This window comes from Cladophialophora carrionii, assembly GCF_000365165.1.
Source record: "Cladophialophora carrionii CBS 160.54 unplaced genomic scaffold supercont1.3, whole genome shotgun sequence".
Taxonomy (NCBI): Eukaryota; Fungi; Ascomycota; class Eurotiomycetes; order Chaetothyriales; family Herpotrichiellaceae; genus Cladophialophora; species Cladophialophora carrionii.
The window spans coordinates 1697350-1715761 of record NW_008481828.1 but is presented as its reverse complement, the minus strand read 5'-3'; the positions used below and the strand labels follow the sequence as shown (position 1 = coordinate 1715761).

The window sequence follows — 18412 nt, the reverse complement described above, 5'->3', positions numbered from 1 at the left end:
CACATTCCCATCAATGACACCCGCCAAGGTAGGTACCGGCAGAAAAAATGCTTGAGAAGCCCCGTTTCCTCCAGCTGCGCCTCTTCTGACCATGTCGCTGCGGAAACATTCATTCCCATTCCCCGTTGTCTATTGAGACACCTTCATTGCGGTCCAGTTCGGCTGGTCTCTGCTCACAAGCCTTCTTTATTACAAACACTCCTTCTTCAGCACGTTCCTTACACCTGATCTCCGCCCTGAGCCTGTCGATTGATTCACGGCTTGCGCCTTCCCTATCCCAAATTTGATACCGCTAGTTCGGCAATCAGACAACCATCGTTCAATCCGTGTCACCTTTGCAGGTCAAACAAGTCACCCTCACCATGGTCCCGACCGCTTTTCTTCTGCTGCTGGTCAGCACATGCTTTCAAGTCGCGTTTGCCGCCTACCAGATCGTTCAAGACTACTCCGGCGACGCCTTCTGGCAAGGCTTCGATTTCTTCACCGACCCTGATCCGACGGATGGACTCGTGCAATTCCAGTCGCTCGAGGCGGCAAATTCAAGCGGAATCGCAGGGTTCATCGACGGCGGCAATGCCTCGTTCGCAATCTATATGGGCGTCGACACAGAAAAGGTGGCTCCTGAAGGTCGTGCGGCTGTGCGGGTCACCTCCTCACAATCCTTCCAACACGGTCTGGTCATTGCAGATATTGTTCACATGCCTGGGGGTGTCTGCGGCACATGGCCCGCATTCTGGATGGTAGGAAGCGACTGGCCGAACAACGGGGAGATCGACATCGTCGAGGGCGTCAATGACCAACCTACGAATAGCATGACCCTACATACCAGCGAAGGCCCGGTCATCAGCGACCGCACCGATTTCTCGGGCCAAGTGATAACCTCGAACTGCGACATCAACGCTCCTGATCAGCCAATGAATGCCGGATGTTCCATTGGCGACATTTCCAACTTGACCTTCGGTCCTGAATTCAATGAGGCAGGCGGCGGAGTGTTTGCAACGGAGTGGTCGTCCGACTTTATCAAGATATGGTTCTTCCCCCGAGGGTCGTTCCCCAGCGACATCGTCAGCAGCAGCCCCGATCCATCCGCAAACTGGGGAACCCCAAACTCTCTCTTCCAAGGCCAGTTCAACATCGACGATCACTTCAGGAACCTGCAAATCGTCTTCGACACCACCTTTTGTGGACAGGTAAGCGTCTCTTCTTCCTCTCCCCTTACATGTATGCTGACTCCGGCGTTCTTCAGTGGGCTGGCGCAGTATGGGACACTTCCACCTGCGCGTCTCTGGCCCCAACGTGCGAGGAATATGTCGCCAACAATCCGGCCGACTTTGCCGATGCTTACTGGGCGATCAATACCCTACAGGTCTTCCAAGATGATGGTGCGGGCAGTGCCAATGTGAATGCAAATCCGGGGAAGGCAAAACGCGGAGCTGCCGGAACGCATATTCTGGCAGGGGAGGTGATCCAATCGAGATCTGCAAAAACGATTTTGCCGATCTACGTGTGAGGCATTCGTCTACGTGAGCGTTATCAGCAAGGCGTTGGTGGTTATCTGGCAAAGGGCCGGTTTCTCGATTCATAAGTGATGACTTGGCTGGCGCAACGGGCAACAATGACACCGTTAGGAATGAGGGCGTAAAAGGCGAAGTCCGCACAAGGATCGCCAAACTGGGGTTTCTGCAGTGTTGATCTCGGAGAATGACCTGCAGAGGATGGCCTCGCTGGTCGGTTTATTGTCACGGTATCGCTCCTGCACTGGACGGTCGTGCACCCTTCAATCCTCACTACGTGCACGCTTCAATCCTCACTACGTGCACTGGCAACGTGGTGTCCATGTACCTCTGAAATGAAGACATTCCACATTTCCACAGCTCGTCGCCAGCACAAATCGAATAGTCCACACAAAAAGAGGTCCCTTCGTTTGAGCGAACCCTGTAGACAAGTGGATTGACGATATCTCGTGTTCTGGGTGACGAGGCTTACTCATGGTGCCAACGCGGGCCATGGTAACAGTCGAAAAATCAACTAGCCTCATGACCCTACGAGTACTCGCGTGGCTACGAGTACGATAAGTGGATTAGCATCTGCTCAAAGCGACGTCCAAGCAGATGACAGCTTGGTTAGAGATCAAGATATTTTAGCGTTGGCATATCTCCCATGTTGGCCTGAAAATCCCCTCATCGGCAACCAACTAGCCACCAGAATGGCAACGACGTCATGGTGATGTTGACTCAACCGCCCCCGCCTCGGCAGCTGTAAAGCCACAAGCGCGAATTATCGTCAAAAGTCAATCTCGTCCGAATTACGGTGCAGGGGAGATCATCCGAAGATCAAGCTTCAAGCTGCAGATTCCAGAGGAGACCAAGCTCATGCCATGTCGCAGCCTTTCGCCTGCCCAGCCGCCACGTTCACCAGCCTGGTCGCTGTGGACGAAGGCACTCAGCGCGTTTAATACACAATGATTCAAGCTCCGCAGTCAAGTGGCAAGTGCAGAAGCTCACTCGCTCTTCAATTCTACCCGCTTTTACATCGCGCCTGACCCTCAACGGTTTCTCTGGAAGCTGAGCATGATCGTGCCTGGTGCTGACGTCGTTGTGCAGCGCTTACAGGACTGTATACTTTTCATTCGGAAGTCACCCTCCTGCGACTCCACTAGATGGATACCCTGATATCATAACGCATTCTCAATTTGTGGCACTGCTATTCAGACCATCTTGTCCACCGAGCCCCGTCTCTTAACCAGCGTCGTTTACGCCGAACAGTCCTTATCTTATATCCTTCTACCGCTCTCATATTCTCCACACGAGTTCTGGTGGTGCGTCTAGGCTTTACACCTCGTGCTCGTTGCATTTGTGATCAGTGCATTCCTTCTACGTTTCTCTTTCGCTATGGCGTCAGCACCCGGCCGCCACCCACAATTTAATCTCCCCTTCAACGACTCCGAGACCGCGTCGCCCGAGGGCAAAGACACCCACGGAGAATGGGACAAGGCCTCCACCGTTGAACCGGACGAGGATCCTCAACTACAGCAAGAAGAACATGTGGGCAAGACTTTGCCAGACGAGAAGGCCGGCGACAAGGATACCGAGCCTGAACCCGAAACCTTTGACAAGATCGAGATCACCGAGGACGATTGCTACAGCGAATTGGGCTATTCGTTTCCGGAATGGAAGAAATGGACCATCTTGACTGTAATTTTTCTGGTGCAACTCTCGATGAACTTCAACACCAGCCTTTATTCAAATGGCATCGTAGGCATCTCGGAAGAATACCATGTCAGCGAACAAGCGGCACGATGCGGTGCCATGATATTTTTGGTGCTCTATGCCTTTGGCTGCGAGCTTTGGGCGCCCTGGAGCGAAGAATTGGGTCGATGGCCGATTCTTCAGGCTTCTCTGACTCTGGTAAACATTTGGCAACTCCCTGTCGCGCTGGCTCCGAACTTTGCATCCATCATGGTTGGTAGAGCTTTGGGTGGCCTCAGTTCTGCTGGAGGCTCGGTAACACTAGGGATGATCGGTAAGTGCCAACTGTAATGGTCTGGACCTTTTGACTAAACCACTATCAGCCGACATGTGGGATGCAGATAGTCAACAGTACGCCGTGGCTTATGTGGTCTTCTCGTCCGTGTTCGGCTCTGTTCTCGGGCCCATCGTGGGCGGGTTTGTCGAGCAATACGTCAGCGATTGGAGGTGGACAATCTGGATCCAACTCATTTTCGGTGGCTTCGTTCAGGCCTGTCACTTCTTCTTCGTCCCGGAAACCCGTTCCACCATCATGATGGATCGGATCGCCAAAAGGAGACGTAAGGCCACTGGTGAGAATATCTGGGGCCCTAACGAGCTCGAGCCTTTCAGCGACCGTTTCAGCGCCAAAGAGATTCTCATCACCTGGATCCGACCATTCAAGATGTTCCTGACAGAGCCGATCGTGCTCACGCTTTCGCTCCTGAGCGGCTTCAGCGATGCCCTCATCTTCATGTTCATCCAATCCTTCTCCCTTGTCTACAAGCAGTGGAATTTTGCGATTTTTGCGGTCGGCTTGGCCTTCCTGCCCTTGGGAGTTGGATATGTCATCGCGTGGATCTCCTTCATCCCAGCCATCAGGCGCAACATCAACGAGAGAAAGTCGAAGCCCGGCGATGAAAGAGCACAGTACGAGTCGCGCTTGTGGTGGCTTCTCTACACTGCCCCATGTCTGCCTATTGGCCTGTTCGGATTTGCGTGGACCATTCAAGGACCACCCATCCACTGGATCGGTTCCATGATTTTTGCTGCTCTTGTCGGTATCGCCAACTATGCGATCTACATGGCTACGATTGACTACATGATCTGCGCCTACGGTCCCTACTCCGCTTCCGCCACCGGGGGTAATGGCTGGTCACGAGATTTCCTGGCCGGTGTACTTACTGTTCCTGCCACACCATTCTTTGAGAGTGAGCTTGCCATGTTTTCTTCCGCTGTCAAGCTACTGAGGCTAACGTAATTGCTGCACAGATATTGGAGGTCGCCGCCATCTCAATTACGCCTGCACCATCCTCGCCTGCATCGCCACACTCCTTGTTGTCGCAGTCTATGTGATCTACATCTATGGTCCAACGCTGCGCAAGCGATCGCCATTTGCCCAGTCGCTCGCTAACGCGCGTGCCGACAACGAGGGCCGCCGTCTCTCTTACCTGCCTTCTGCGTCCGGGACATCGGAGTCTAGACGACTTTCGAGGACGAACACCAATGCGAGTAGGGAGGCGAATTCACGGAGGCAGAGTCAAGCGGAGTTTGCCAGACGACAGAGTATGCCCAGGCTAGGAAGTGGAATGGTTCGATAGGGATCGAGCCAGCAGAGGTTGGTACATGGGATGAGTATATAGGGGGGGTTTCGAGAAATCGCCAATGTGCGCTTTGAATTTGATGAGGTCTCGGGTATGTGATTCTGGCCCGGAAGGGGAAGTCTCTCGCTCGGAATGACACACCTGCTTGAATTGTCGGCGTTCCACGATCCTTGTGATCACGACGGGGCTATCATGGTTATGCAGCAAACGGAAAGTCAGGAAGGAATATACCCTGTACATTGAATGTTGTACAAAAGACGACTGATGAGCGCTAAATGAAAGAGCTAGAGTGTCTGGCTCGGACTGCAAGTGTTGTCAATAGACAATCTATCATCCATGAACGAATGAATTGATTATGTTTAGATCGCTTTCCAGATCTTCTCGAGCGACGTCCTCTCTCCACTGTGACCCTACATCCTTCAAGCTCCGTAGCAGATGATTCGAACGTGTTGCAACAATCCCTTCTGGGCTATCACACTCTGCATGTTTAGCCCAGCTCCGGGCACATACTCCAAGTCTCTGGCCTCGGTGAATCGACAAGCCAAAAATCAAGACCGCACACACTTGAGATCTACCTTGCAGGCCAACTATTGAGCAGGCCAACTATTGAGCAAGCCAACTATTGACCACGCCGTCTGAACCTTCTCACTTCTTCTCCATCCCAGCACAAATGACCAACTAGACGTTCGAGCATTCGAACATTCGAACCCTGGGACCCTGGGACCCTGGGAAAGGAGAGGAAGAGGGTGAGGGTGAGATCGAGGTTGAGATCCGTGATCCTGTGCGCGGACAGTCCCAGTCCCGTTCCTGCCCTGTTCCTTCCTTGTTCTGTCCTTGGCCCTCACCCTCACATGGCAGGACCAGCAGGGCTGCTGAGATATCTTCATAGCCGAGAGCGGAGCTCTAATTAGAGAGATGGAAGAAACAAGAGACTCGAGACACTCACAGTGGTGGCCCCTACCACAGATCACCGCGTGCAATTCCTTCCCTTATTTGACGGCCCGCCAGTCCGGCAGTCCGCTCGCTGTGCAATGATTCGCGCGGCTGAAAATACAGTATATATATATCTATATATTTGGGTACTTCGGTGGGAAAGTGTTCAAGTTTTCGTCGACGGATTTTGGTCCTTGGAGTGTCAAGTACGAGCGTCAAGTACGAGCATGGATGCGGGCACGCACGGGCACGGGCACGGGCACTGGCGATGGTATTGGTACGGTAGGATGGTATTCGCCTTGATTTCCCTGAAGCCGATGAGGTAGGCGGGGTTTGTCATGCGTGGGAGGAAGGGGAAATACTCTGTTGGCTGTGGTAGGCGGAGGCGGGATTGTCATGCGTGGAAGAGGGATACTCTGTTTGCAGCGGTTCTGTCGTGGCGATGTAGTCGTCCTTGCGATTTAGGATAGGACAGGACAGCACAGGATATCGTAGGATAGGATATCGTAGGATAGGATACCGTAGGAAATAGATGTGGCGTCTTCACATCGCACTCGTGGTCGTGCTCTTGCTCTTGCTCTTACTCTTACTCTTATTCTTACTTATCCTTATGGTCTTACTTCTATTCCTGGTCCTACTTATCAATTCCTAGACTTGGGTATTTGCGGGATCAACTCTACGCGCCTCTGTCCAGATGTAAAGGCGGAGTCGTATACTCGGGACTCGAACCTGAGACCATGAAAGTGGGTTGTTGATCAATATGGCCGTCGACATGGTCATCGGTCGAAGAATCCAGTATGGGCCGTTTTGTGGCGACATGCTCGTGACGATTCTCGCGGTCGAGTCCATTCTTCCTCATATCCTCGTCTCGCCGGCTACTAGCCTGGAGAGACCTTCTGTTGGGATCCGGGTCTCCTCCAGTCGCAGAGCTGCGTTCTGCCCTTCTGGGCTCCGGCGATGATCTGTACTCCTTCGCGAGCTCGGACCGTGATCGCTGCTTCCGCACAGACTTGGACGACCCTGAACCGATAGTAATGGTCCTACGGGTTGGCGAGTTGCGAGACCCCGCGATTGAGGGCGGGATTGGCGATGGATTTTGCGAACGAGCGTGCGGTACCTTTAAGTTGAGATACGGTATCTGCTGCTGCTGCTGTTGATGATGCTGTTGCATTTGATTCGAGAACGGCACGGGGCTGCCTCGCGACGGTTCGAAGAAGACGCGAAGATTAAGCGTCGTATCAGTTGAGGGGAGTGCATTCTGCCATGTAGAGCTACGGTGGTGATGTTGTTGCCGCTGGTCTCCTTGCTGGCCCGTCTGTGGCTGCTTCTCCTCCTCCTGCTGCTGCTGCTGCTGCTGCTGCTGTTGTTGTTGTTGACCACCTCCACTAGGCGCAGCCGAGTATTCTGGCTCCGACGTCGAGTATGCATTCCCCGGCAGCCAGACGAAATTGTCGAAGCTGCTCGCAATGTCGGCAAAATTGAACCCCTTGCCCTTGACGTACGGTTCAAACACCTGGCCGATTTCGTCGTCAAGGTCCAAGGTGCCACGCTTGAACGGTTGATACTGATGCAGATTTGTGACCACGGACGGGTACGTGGCGCCCAGTCGGCCCGTGACTTTCGGGTCGACGTCGATCTCCAACCTGACGTCGCCGCTCTCTTCGAACCCGCCGGTGCCCTTGGTCAGGAGCATGACGAAGGTGAATTCCCGGGGCAGTCCCGATTTCTGGAGCCTGTTCTCCTCGAGCGTCCAGACCAGCTCTCCGTCCTCGATGTCGTACTCGTGTCCGGCCCAGGATCGCAGTGTCCGGACGGACCCCTGGATCTTCATCATCTCGTACACCTTGTAGCTGGATTTGAGCCCGTACGAGGGCTTCAGACTCGCGCTCGCCGGACCCTGCGACACACCCAGCGATCCCGCGAGGTTGAAGTTCCAGTTCAGCGTCTCGGGACTGATGGACCCGTAAAGCAGATGGGGTGCGTGACGGAGGAATCTTGGTCGAGACGGCCTGCCATGGCCGTGAACACGCTTGTTTTGCCACACCAGCGGCGCGTCGTGAGTTGTCCCGTCTGTCCCTGTCTCGGTCTCGGTCTGGGTGGCATGGTCGTGACTGCTTGTTCGAGGCGGCACCAGATCCGTGACCATCTGCTGCAGTGGATTCCGGCCGTCCTCGCCCGTATGGTGCAAGGCAATTCTGATCTCGGCCGATTTGAAGCGGAAGGTCGTCCGGCTGGGATGGAACACGAAATTGATCGCCACGAAGCGGACGTTGTCAATGCAGTCTTCGTGGATGACGGGACTGTCGTAGTAGCCCGATTGGAGGCGCTGGACGTGTGCTGTGATGTAGCTCCCGCCCGGCAGACGGCGCTCGTAGATGCATTTCTGATTTACCTGATAGCGGTAGTCGGGCGCGTTGCGGTCCTTGGGCTTGGGAGCTGTCCGCGGAGTTGCGGGAGTTTGAAGCCACGATGCTTCGAGGCTGGTCGGGATTGCTGGGGCTGAATACGGCTCCGAGCGTATATGACTTAGCCAGTTGCTCATGGCGGGGAGTGGGCTGCTGCTACATGGAGTACTATGAATCCCTATCGCGGTGTGTTATGGAAGGATTACATCGACACATACGGCGTGAGTGAGCCGCCTTCCATCATGATATTAGAGACGAGGAGTCAGGAGACCCCTTCCTTAGCCCACAGGTCGGAGGGACAGCAAAGGTCCGGGCCGCATGGCGGACTTACAGGCCTGTGAGGCCCCTTATGAAGTCGGCAGCCTGATCGGCGTCACGCACTCATCGTCCCCCTTCTGATTGGCCCATACGATACCCCAGCAGCGTCGCCTGGGCCGGAGTCGAGGCGCAGTGCAGAGGAGGGAGGCAAGGCAGAAACCATGGCGCCAGGGGTGTGCATATTAATGTCAGCCGCCCTGACCAGCTGTTGTCTAAGATGCGCCATCCACACAGGCAGTGGGTGTAGCCACACCCCTACCTCGTACTGAGTACTTTTCGAGCTCAACACAAAAGATATCCTCCGTCACACGTTATTTCCTGGCCCGTCATGAACTTGTTCTCCATTACAGAAAGGTAGCTTTGCGCCAGATCCTCAGGTGTGCCGATCCGGCCCGTCAAAGTCTTGGCCGTATACATGTCGAGGACCTCCTGTAGCCGGTCCCCAGTAAAGGTGTCGAACATTTCCGTCCTGACCGCACCCGGGCACACGCAATTGACTCTGACGGGCTTCATATCGTTGGCCAGCGCGTGGGTGAGCCCTCGCACGGCCGCACCCACGGGGGCCATGACCGTCCATCCCGCCGTGGGCTTGGCATCGCTCACGCCGCCCGTCAAGGTGAACGAAGAGGCGGCGCTGACGGTGAGATACCGCATCGCAATCTTCGCCAGCATGGTGCAGCCCACCAGTCTGATTTTGTACGGATCCACCACGGCCTGAGGAGTGACATTCGCCAAGGGTACCATCCCGAAACCCTCGCCAGCGGTCACAACGACGTGGTCCAACTTCCGCGTGCCAGCCTCGGTTGCAAACTCGTAGAGGGCATCGATCTGTTCTTCAACATTGTCCGAGCTCAAGTCGACGGTCTTGCCGCGGATGCGATCTGCCGCGTCTGGATATGCTTGCTGGATCCTTTGCACGGCACGGCTGACCTTTGCTTGCTTGGAACTGGCCACCACCACTGTGGCGCCATGTTCCACAGCTGCTTCGGCCGTGCCAAAGCCAATGCCGCTAGTACCCCCAACGACGACGACAAGCTTGTCTTGAAGCTTATTAGTGTATTTGAGCGCCATCACAGTGAAGAAATGACGGATAAATGGGTTGAAGATACCGAGGGAAAGACTTGTCGTTCACTGAATTTGCTGGGAAAGACGGCTTTGCATTGCTTAAATACCTGAGAACGCCTCGAATAGAGGTGTTGTGTATAGCCTAGAAACATGCCGCACGAACACGGCCGAATATCGATGTGAGGGCAGTTCCCCCAAGCCACCCAAGACCGCAAGAATATTGCATGATTGGCCAGCTCCGGCAGAGACCCAAACTAAGTGCGTATGGGCAAACTCTGCTGTCGGCACACGCTCCAACACGGAAAAGTGACGTGCCGCCGAAGGCTTGCTTTGCTGCGCATATTGTCCGTCTCCTTCCGCCAGGGCAGGAGACTTCCGAATTCTCCAGCCGTAAATCTTCCGTGCTTGGGTCCAGTCTCGTGTCTACCAACAAGAGTACTGACATTTGAACATGCCTCGAACATACACTGCTGCCACGGGCCTCTGCAGTACGGATGACAGAAGTATTTCGAGTTCCAACGGCGGCAAGCCACCGTCCGGTCATCCCCATGGCTGCATAAGGACGCGGTAGATCTCCTCGAGCCCGAGCACGGACCAGATTGGATGCCATGCTGAGGATAGAGCGACAGCAAAGACGAGAGGAGCTTCGAGATCGTCGCTCTTGTCGCGTGAGACACCAGTCCCGGGAGTGTCCATGTAGCGAACACCTGCATTCGAGGACGACTGGCCGCCAACAAAGGCAGGCGACTGTTGATAGAAATCGAAATTGACAGATGCGCGCTTCTCGTGCGTTCAAATCTCGACGACTGGAGTTGCTGAGCCAGCCTTGGGAGTCTTTGGTCCTTCTTTGTCCTTGACAGCATCCGTCCTCGAGCCTTTCAGGGGGGGAAACTCGAATATCTCACTTCTCCCACCACTGCCAGCCTCCCATTTGCCCAGTCTGCTGCCCAAATGCCCCTTGTCCCAAATCAGTGCCCCAACCCAAGGTTGCACGTTCCAGCTAACGTGCAAGGTGGCATTCCCTCGCTCGCTGATGACACCACTTGGGTCTGTTATTTGATACTTCGGCTTCTGGTTGTTCAACGAGATGACCCCCGGCTTCACGATGTCCGTCGTCTTTGATTTGGAGTTTGAGTCTCTCCTGGTCTTTGTCTTTGACCTCAAGCTTTTCTTGTCCGGAAAGTATTTCTGCTTCAGATTCTGCCACGAGTAGGGAGTCGACGTTGCAGGGATGATGGTGTCCCAGATGACAGCTTCGGAGAGACCACCGTTGCCATCGTTGCCACTCGGATAGTTCGCCGTCACGTACACAAACAACTGCTTGGTGTTCCACGTGAATAGATCTGAGAGGTCGGCATCAAGATCGAACCGGATCTGCGCATATTCTTCGCGCTTCGGGGAGTAATAATGAGGACGACCCTTGACGACTTGTACATTTCGAACTGCTATCGAGGCGCGGGGCGAGCCCGTGGGCGCGGGAACAGGGATGATTGAAAGAAGGGCAATGATGCAGGCCAGCGTAAAGGCGCAGCTGGTGAAATACCCGAAGGTTGTCTGGAGCCGGTTGAGAGCGCTATGCATTGTGGCAGAAGAGGGCCAGAGCCCTGCAGATATCAGAGCTGGTCAAGTCAAGAAAGAAGATCTTATCATTGTCCCCGCAGAAATGCCACCTGCTACGGTCCTGACTACAAGGTGAACACGTTGGAGACAGATTGACAAAGTCGACGAGGCTGCTGTGGGGCGAGCCTTCTCGGAAAAGCTTCCGAGCTCGAACAGTCGTCGAACTGGCGATTGGACCATTGAGCGGATCATTGCCCCGCAGCTTCAAGCGCTCGCCGCATGACATCAGCCGCAGGCTCAGCCATGCCCATGATCACAAGGGCCACGCGCGCTTGCTCCTACTCGCCCCGTGCGCATTCTACGGTAAGTTGGTCGGGGTTCCGTCTCTGTATATCGCTGTTCCTTTGTGAGACTGTCGCACCAGGCAAGATGGGTCTCCCATACTCGAAAGAAATCCATGCGGCATTCGATCAGGTCACGCCACTCGTGGCCGCAGGATTCGAGGTCCTCCAAACCACCAAAGACATCGCCATCTTGCTGGCGGTCATCCAGGTCGTGACGGCCCTGTCACTAATACTGATCCTGCTGGCTCTGATCGCTCTGCTATTCACCGTTAATCCAGACCTCGAAAAAGAGAGGGTGCAGCTGGTGACACCTTTTATGCAATGGCTTGCCAGCTGGGTCTACAAATATGGCAGACTCGCAAGTCATGTCCTCAGAATCGTGTTCACGGTCGGGGTCATCGTATTCGCGTGGTCCATCTGGCAAGGGTTAACAACAGGGCATAAGGACCCAACATCGGAGGAAGATGAGACCGATGAGAAGGAAAATCAAGACGAAGATACCTCGAAAGAAACAGAAAAGGACGGCAAAGGGGCAAAGGACTCGAAGACCGCGAAGGATGGCAAGAAGGAGAAGTGATTCATTCCGCCCATTGTCATATTGTCGGTGCGTACCACTTTCCCCATGGGTTCACGAGTGTCCGTGTCAAACTCGAGCATGCGTGACGTTGACCTTTCGATAGATTGGTTTGCACGATTGCCTCAACGCCCCAAGACTCAGCGGCATAACGCCGAAACGTTCTTCTGAGATATGTAATTTCTGATACAGCTTGGTTATCTTGATCATCCGTTGCTTTGCCCTTCGTACCACGTCCTGAGCCTCCTCAAGAGGTTCTCAGCTGTTTGCATCTCACGTGGATTACTTCTCTTCGTTCACTGAGTCTGGGCCTGAAATAAGTTTTTACACGGTCATTGGGACTGTGGGATCGAGAGGTGGGCTCTTACGCACCGCTTAGAATTTGTCCCGTAGAAAGAGTACAGTACCGCTAAGCATCCTTGAGCGACACACACGGCAATCATCGTTTCAACATGGCTCTGACGGAAGAGGGTCACAGGCATTTCATTACATTCCACTGGAAACATCACGATGCTGCTCAAAGCACCTCACGACGCGCAAATACACGTGCGCTCAAGAATCCAACTATCTAATATCCTCTGTCCGGAGATATACACTCACATACGTCTGGTCCGTAGTTCGGCCGTGGCAATGTCCTAGGAAGCATGGATGGCGTGACCTGCTGGTGATGCTTAGGCGGGCGACATGCTCATGGGCGCACCACCCTCGCCCTCTGAGTCTCCCTCGTCGTTGTCTTCATCCCGAGACCGATCATTCGAGGGTTCATTGCCTCTGAGAGCCGTTGTTGAGGAATTATCTCCGCAAGCAGGCGGAGGAGGAGGCATGGTCTCCTTCCCAGCCGGCTCGTCAAGTCTCGCCCTTTTATTTTCCGAGTCCGGCAGCCCCGACTCTCTTGCCTTTCTCTTCTCCCTCTCACGTTGGTATTCTTCCCTCCGTTTCTCTTTCTCGCGCTTATCATTCTCTCGTCTGTGCGCCTTGCTTTCGAATTCGTGCCAATCGCCCTCGACCTGCGCGAGTTCCACGGGTTGTTCAGGTGCCGGCTGCTCCGTCGTGAAATATTCATGGTTTAGGACTTCTTCCGCCGTGGGCCGCTTCTTGGGGTCATATTTGAACATCTTCTGCACAACATCGAGGCATGCAGGTGTGAAGATATCTTTGTACATTGCTTCAAAGACTCGTTTTCGCCGATCGGTGGGTTGCATGAGTTCAAACCACGGCAGGTCCACGATTCCAGGCCACTCTGATCGGGTGGGTGTGCCAAGGACGTTGTAAGTCTTGTCCAGTTGGCTGAGTTCGCCCCCTTCCCCGGGGAAGATCGCTTTCTTCGTAAACATCTCGACAAAGACGCAGGCGGCAGACCATATGTCCACTTCGGGACCATATTGTGTTTCGCCGAGCAAGAGCTCGGGAGGACGATACCAAATTGTGATGACGCGATTGGTATAGTCGAGTGCTCGAGATTTGGTGTAGAAGCGCGCCAGTCCGAAATCGGCATATTTAAGCTGGCCTGTGTTGGAGACGAGAATGTTAGCAGCCTTGATATCCCGGTGAAGGACGCCTCTTCGGTGAAGATAGTCCAGCCCTTCAAACATCTGCTTGCCCAAGTCCTTCCTATGGGCGGGATTGAGTTTGAAGGTCGGGTGGTTGATGAGACCCGTCAAGTCATGCGACAGGTACTCAAAAACCATAAAACACTCATTCTTCTCGACCATGACTTCTTGTAATGCAACCACATGTTTGTGCCGCAGGTGCTGCAGCAACCTGATCTCTCGCACAGCAGTTATAGGGAAGCCATCGCGTTCACCTTCCATTCGGATTTTCTTCAGAGCAACCTTGTCCTTTGTGTAGATGTGAATGGCTTTGAACACTTTTCCGTAAGTGCCTGCACCAACTACCGACTCATTGCCTGGTTTCCGGTAGTAGATCGACTCAGATTGTGCAAATTCCGGGGACAATGTCGGTCGTGGGGGTTTGACCTCTTTCTTTGCTCTCTTATGAGGTGGAGACCGCGACCGATCAGGTCTGCGATCATTTTGTGGCTGCCGTGAAGCTTCGTTGGGATGACGGCGATCTTGTGGAGGAAGGAATTTCCGATCTTGCGGAGGTCTGTTGGCTTGTCTCTCAGCGTCGCGACGCTCGAAATGTTTGCTCTGGTTTTTGGGTCCTGATGGTGGCTGAACGGATGGTCGGTTCTCTGAAGGCTGGAACGGTCCCTTCGGTTTATTGAAATCTGCGGCAGGTTTAGCTGGAGCCTGTGGAGGAGCTTTGGACTTGAAGGCGAAGCTGAATTTTGAAGCAGCCGGTCCGGAAGGTGGTTGATCATTACCCTGTGTTTTTTGAGCAGTTTTGTTGACTCTGTTGGTCCCTTGGTCCTCCACTTGTAGTTCCTTGGATGGTCTGTAAGGGTTTTCCTCTTCCATTGCAGCATTCTCACGGCCATCATGGGACGCCGTGTGCGAGTGAGCCGGGGAAGCTTGTGGATGGCTTGTATGGTTACCCTGAGGGTTTTCAGTTTGAGGAACAACTTCTTTCGCGTCCGGGGGTGTCCATTGTAAGTTGTTGAAATGGCCGCCTCTGCCACGTCCGCGTGGACCACCAGGACCATTGAATCGCTGATCTTGCTGGAAGTGTCCGCCACGAGGTCCGTGACCACGACCACGATACGATTGTTGGTAGCTGTGTTGATTACCTCGATAATGACCCGGCTGATTCGGGTAATAAGGATTCGGATTGTTCATGCCACCTGGCCCAGAGAAACTATTCTGCCGATAGGGGGGAGAGGAGTTATGCATCGTCCTGCACTTTTGATTAGCAATAGATCAACGGGAATTGATGGGCAAACTAACCCATGACCGCCCCAGCCGCCGCGTTGGTTGTGGTATGGTGAATTTGCTTGCGGTGAGCCATGATATGAGCTGTTGGACGAATATGGTGGCGAGCCACCATATCCCTGATGCCTGGCGTCCATATACGGTCGTTGTCCTCGATGCGTGCCATAGTTGCCACGGTGAGGAGGGTATTGTCCGTCCATGGAGCGGTCGTCGGCGTCGTCGACGACAGATGGAGGCCTGGAGGAATGGTTGTCCTTCTTGTCGGGAGGTTGTCCTCTGCCTAGCAATACACGGGACTTGACTGGAATCGAGTTAACTGATGATATGGGGGTATCGATGGACGAATGCTTGGATCGAGGTCGTCGAGGTGGAGATGATCTCGAAAACGGGCGAGGGGAGATTGATGGCTTATCGCCGTTGCGAGACGGTGAAGGTGCCCTTTGAGCGGCAGGGCGGTGCCTACCGCCGTCTGAGACGTGAGACCTAGCAGCTGGCGAAGCAGGGCGAAATGAATGCGGATGAGGTTCTCGAAACGGGGAACGAGACCGATCAAAGAGTGGGCGCCTTTGGTCGATATCAGGGGATTCTCGACTGCGACCCCGTCTCCGACTTTCTGAACCAAATCTGGCGCTGCTGGCGGGAGACGGACTCTGCGTACGCCTCCGTTTTGCCGATCGACTTGGTGAATGGTCAGGACGTCGGCCGGAGCGGTCTTCGAGTGTTTTTCGGGGTGGTGAGTGATGACGCTTTGGCTGTAAATAACGGGAAGGCGAAATGGACGAATTTCTACCGTGTGTTTTCCTGGCGGATCGTTCCCTCGAAAATTGCCGCTTCCTATACGGTGGACGGGTTTCGCGATGATTTCCTTCTCGATAGGGTGCAGACCCCTCGGCCCCTCGATACCCTCGATGCGGTGAATGCGGACGTTGGCCGTCGCGGTCCCAGTCTCTGTCTCTATCCCGCGGACGGTATGATGGATGTCTCTCATGCAGATCCTCTTCAGCTCGCCAACGGTGCCTCATCGATGGACTCCTTCGAGACCTCGCCATGTAATGCGGGGAACCATTTGCGAAAGCGTCGGGAGGATAGAAAGGAGGGTTGGTGGGGGTGTGGTGGTCGTAACGTGGATGGTGGTGAGGAAGCAGATGCGGGTTTGGATTTGGATGCTGGGCGAGTCCTGCGCAGTTTGGAGTTCAGCGACGGGCGCCAGCCAAAGCGAAAGCGAACTAGCCCAAAGTTGCGCCCAGCTCGAGTCCAAACGCCAGTCGGAGTTTAGGGGAGACTCACCTGTTGCTGCTGCTTCAGGCTGCCACTCCCGCCGCATTTGTCGGCCTCTGTTCAGCATTGCCAGCTCCGCACTGCCGTCGTGCCCATCCCGCTGTGTTGGTTGATTCTTCGCCCTTCTTTTACCTTTCTTTTTGCCCATCGTCACTGGATGCCGCCGGTGACGCTTAATGGCCGTGATCTACCGTTCAATCTACAATCGTGCTGCTCGTGTTTGTCGCAGGACTCGCAATAAGCGAAGTCTTCAGAACGCCGCGCCTTGTTGAGCGGCAGTTCAGTGTGCACGAGACCAAGAAGTCGAGCGTCATTCTGCACTTTTCAGGGTGACAGCAACAGCAACGACGCGACAATCTATCTACGTGTGGGGTTCCTCCGCGGCAGCTGCTACGAAGAACAATAACAGAAGTCATCGCTTTTCGTGTGGCCACAGCCCAGGCGCCTGCTGGTAGTGAAGCCTTCATCCCGCCCTGACCCGTACTTCACCCCAATCTGTGCTTTATGCCTTTGTGCATCAGATGTCGCCACTGACGAGTGCAATATCTGTTCACGTGGCAGTGTGCTCCATTGAACCTGTAGTCAGTCACGGTTCGCATATGCAATAAACAGTGGCGGCTGTCGTTAGTATGATATCCGAATAGCGATACTTAACCTTTTGAGTATGGATATCATCTGATGCTGCTTCTTCGGAGCAAGCCTGTCGCCTGCCTTTATCAGCCGCGAAAAGCCGGATGGTCCGTACTTAGTAGATATGTGAAGAAGTGGAAGGCGGTAGGAGACGTGCATCTGCTCGGCAGCCGGGTAGGGAGTCGATGTTGTGTGCTTTCGAGTTCGAATAATCATGTTGTAGGTTCGACCTTGCGTAATTGAACGGAGATGTGCACGCTGATGAACTGAGAGACCAGAACACCGACATCAAAACTACGTATTCCAGGTAACTGCGCGTGTCGAGTTCCATTGATTGCACGATCACTGATCACTCGGAGGTCTCGAAAGACCAGGAAGATGGATGCCTGGAGTTTGTTGTGACTCGCCCTAGTTGACCGCCTATTTTGACGTCCAACCAGGCCTTTGTGAGGTGCGTTTCATCATCGCCGTCGCGCTGCTGTGGAGAAGTACAAGTATTCATCAGCCGAGAGTCGGCCCAAGGAGGGATATCTAAGGACGCAAATAAAATTCAAATAATTCCTTTTGCGAAGTTGCAATGCAGGGTTAATGGTTTGGAAGATGTTGAGAGTTGCAAGGAGGAATCAAAACTTGCCCCGAAGCTTCACTCTCTTTGGGTCGAAGATGATGCCGCCCTATACTCGCACCTAGTATGAAATCATACCGGTAAAGCGGCGAGGAAACTGGCATCATACCAGAACTCCAACGACTCGGGTTTCCTTCACTACATCTGCCACGACACGGAGATAAATAGACCTGAAGAGTGCACGAACGCCGAGTTGATCTTGCTCGACTCCGAGGTTTCCAGCAATGGCTCAAGACTTGAACTCGAGCCTTTTAAAAAACGGTTCACTATTCCAATTCTCGTTTGCTGTCAATCTACCTCGGGGATATATCGATGAGTGGACTGTACACACGCCAGCTGTACGAATGATGCTCCCGATGTGGCCTGCGCTGCAGCGTCTCATGTCAGCTTCAGAACCGAGTCGTAATTAAGCATGTTCACTTTGCAACCTTCAGCAGTGTGGCAGCCGCGCAGCGGAATCGGTACTGATGTTAAGCAAGATGACTTTCTCCCGGCTATTGTCCAGGACTAAGCGACAACTTTCCGGTCTTCGTAGACAAGGAATCCGGCGGCTGGCACTCCTGATCGACGCTACCACTCAGACACCTATGCCTTAATAGCTTGATGCAGCTTCGCCTCAGTCTGGCTGCCAGTTGCACCGATCCCCTAAATTCAGGCCTCTTGTCCATGTCGCTTATCGCTGCTCTCCCTCAATATTCGAGCCAACAGTGGCACACGCCAGGTCCTTCCACCCAGCCAGTCATTCCTCGGCCCCTGGGTGTTTGCTTCGGACTTTCTGATCGTTCCTTCTGTTCTGACGGAACTTTATGCCCCGCCTGGCGCTCCCACAAGTCTGCAGTTCCCTTCGAAGGTACACTCGGGCGGAGCACCGTCAACCAGGCATATCACCTGGGTGCAATCAAGGTTGCACCGGCATTGCCATGTTCCACCCGAACAATCCGTGTGCGCCGGATTCATGACTGGACTGTACACGCAGCGGAAGCTGTACTGATGGTGAGCAAGATGATTTTGCACGGAC

General features: G+C 54.1%; 7 protein-coding genes across 7 annotated transcripts; 3 read left to right on the top strand and 4 right to left on the bottom strand.

Annotated features, from left to right (window-relative positions):
* Positions 1 to 362: 362 nt before the first annotated feature.
* G647_04017 (uncharacterized protein) lies at positions 363 to 1510 on the top strand (the record flags this gene model as incomplete). The annotated part of the gene is made up of 2 exons (XM_008728362.1): positions 363 to 1190; positions 1247 to 1510. 2 exons carry the CDS (start codon positions 363 to 365, stop codon positions 1508 to 1510), a joined length of 1092 nt encoding a protein of 363 aa, XP_008726584.1.
* A 1381-nt stretch (positions 1511 to 2891) lies between these two features.
* On the top strand, positions 2892 to 4828 carry G647_04016 (uncharacterized protein; the record flags this gene model as incomplete). Its single annotated transcript, XM_008728361.1, has 3 exons — positions 2892 to 3522; positions 3572 to 4438; positions 4500 to 4828. The coding sequence occupies 3 exons, from the start codon at positions 2892 to 2894 to the stop codon at positions 4826 to 4828; spliced, it is 1827 nt and encodes a 608-aa protein (XP_008726583.1).
* Positions 4829 to 6440: 1612 nt separating this feature from the next.
* On the bottom strand, positions 6441 to 8306 carry G647_04015 (uncharacterized protein; the record flags this gene model as incomplete). The annotated part of the gene is made up of 1 exon (XM_008728360.1): positions 6441 to 8306. The coding sequence occupies one exon, from the start codon at positions 8304 to 8306 to the stop codon at positions 6441 to 6443; it is 1866 nt and encodes a 621-aa protein (XP_008726582.1).
* A 463-nt stretch (positions 8307 to 8769) lies between these two features.
* On the bottom strand, positions 8770 to 9558 carry G647_04014 (uncharacterized protein; the record flags this gene model as incomplete). Its single annotated transcript, XM_008728359.1, has 1 exon — positions 8770 to 9558. The coding sequence occupies one exon, from the start codon at positions 9556 to 9558 to the stop codon at positions 8770 to 8772; it is 789 nt and encodes a 262-aa protein (XP_008726581.1).
* A 786-nt stretch (positions 9559 to 10344) lies between these two features.
* On the bottom strand, positions 10345 to 11133 carry G647_04013 (uncharacterized protein; the record flags this gene model as incomplete). The annotated part of the gene is made up of 1 exon (XM_008728358.1): positions 10345 to 11133. One exon carries the CDS (start codon positions 11131 to 11133, stop codon positions 10345 to 10347), a length of 789 nt encoding a protein of 262 aa, XP_008726580.1.
* A 408-nt stretch (positions 11134 to 11541) lies between these two features.
* Positions 11542 to 12033, top strand: G647_04012 (uncharacterized protein; the record flags this gene model as incomplete). Its single annotated transcript, XM_008728357.1, has 1 exon — positions 11542 to 12033. One exon carries the CDS (start codon positions 11542 to 11544, stop codon positions 12031 to 12033), a length of 492 nt encoding a protein of 163 aa, XP_008726579.1.
* Positions 12034 to 12701: 668 nt separating this feature from the next.
* On the bottom strand, positions 12702 to 14768 carry G647_04011 (uncharacterized protein; the record flags this gene model as incomplete). The annotated part of the gene is made up of 1 exon (XM_008728356.1): positions 12702 to 14768. One exon carries the CDS (start codon positions 14766 to 14768, stop codon positions 12702 to 12704), a length of 2067 nt encoding a protein of 688 aa, XP_008726578.1.
* Between the last annotated feature and the right edge of the window lie 3644 nt (positions 14769 to 18412).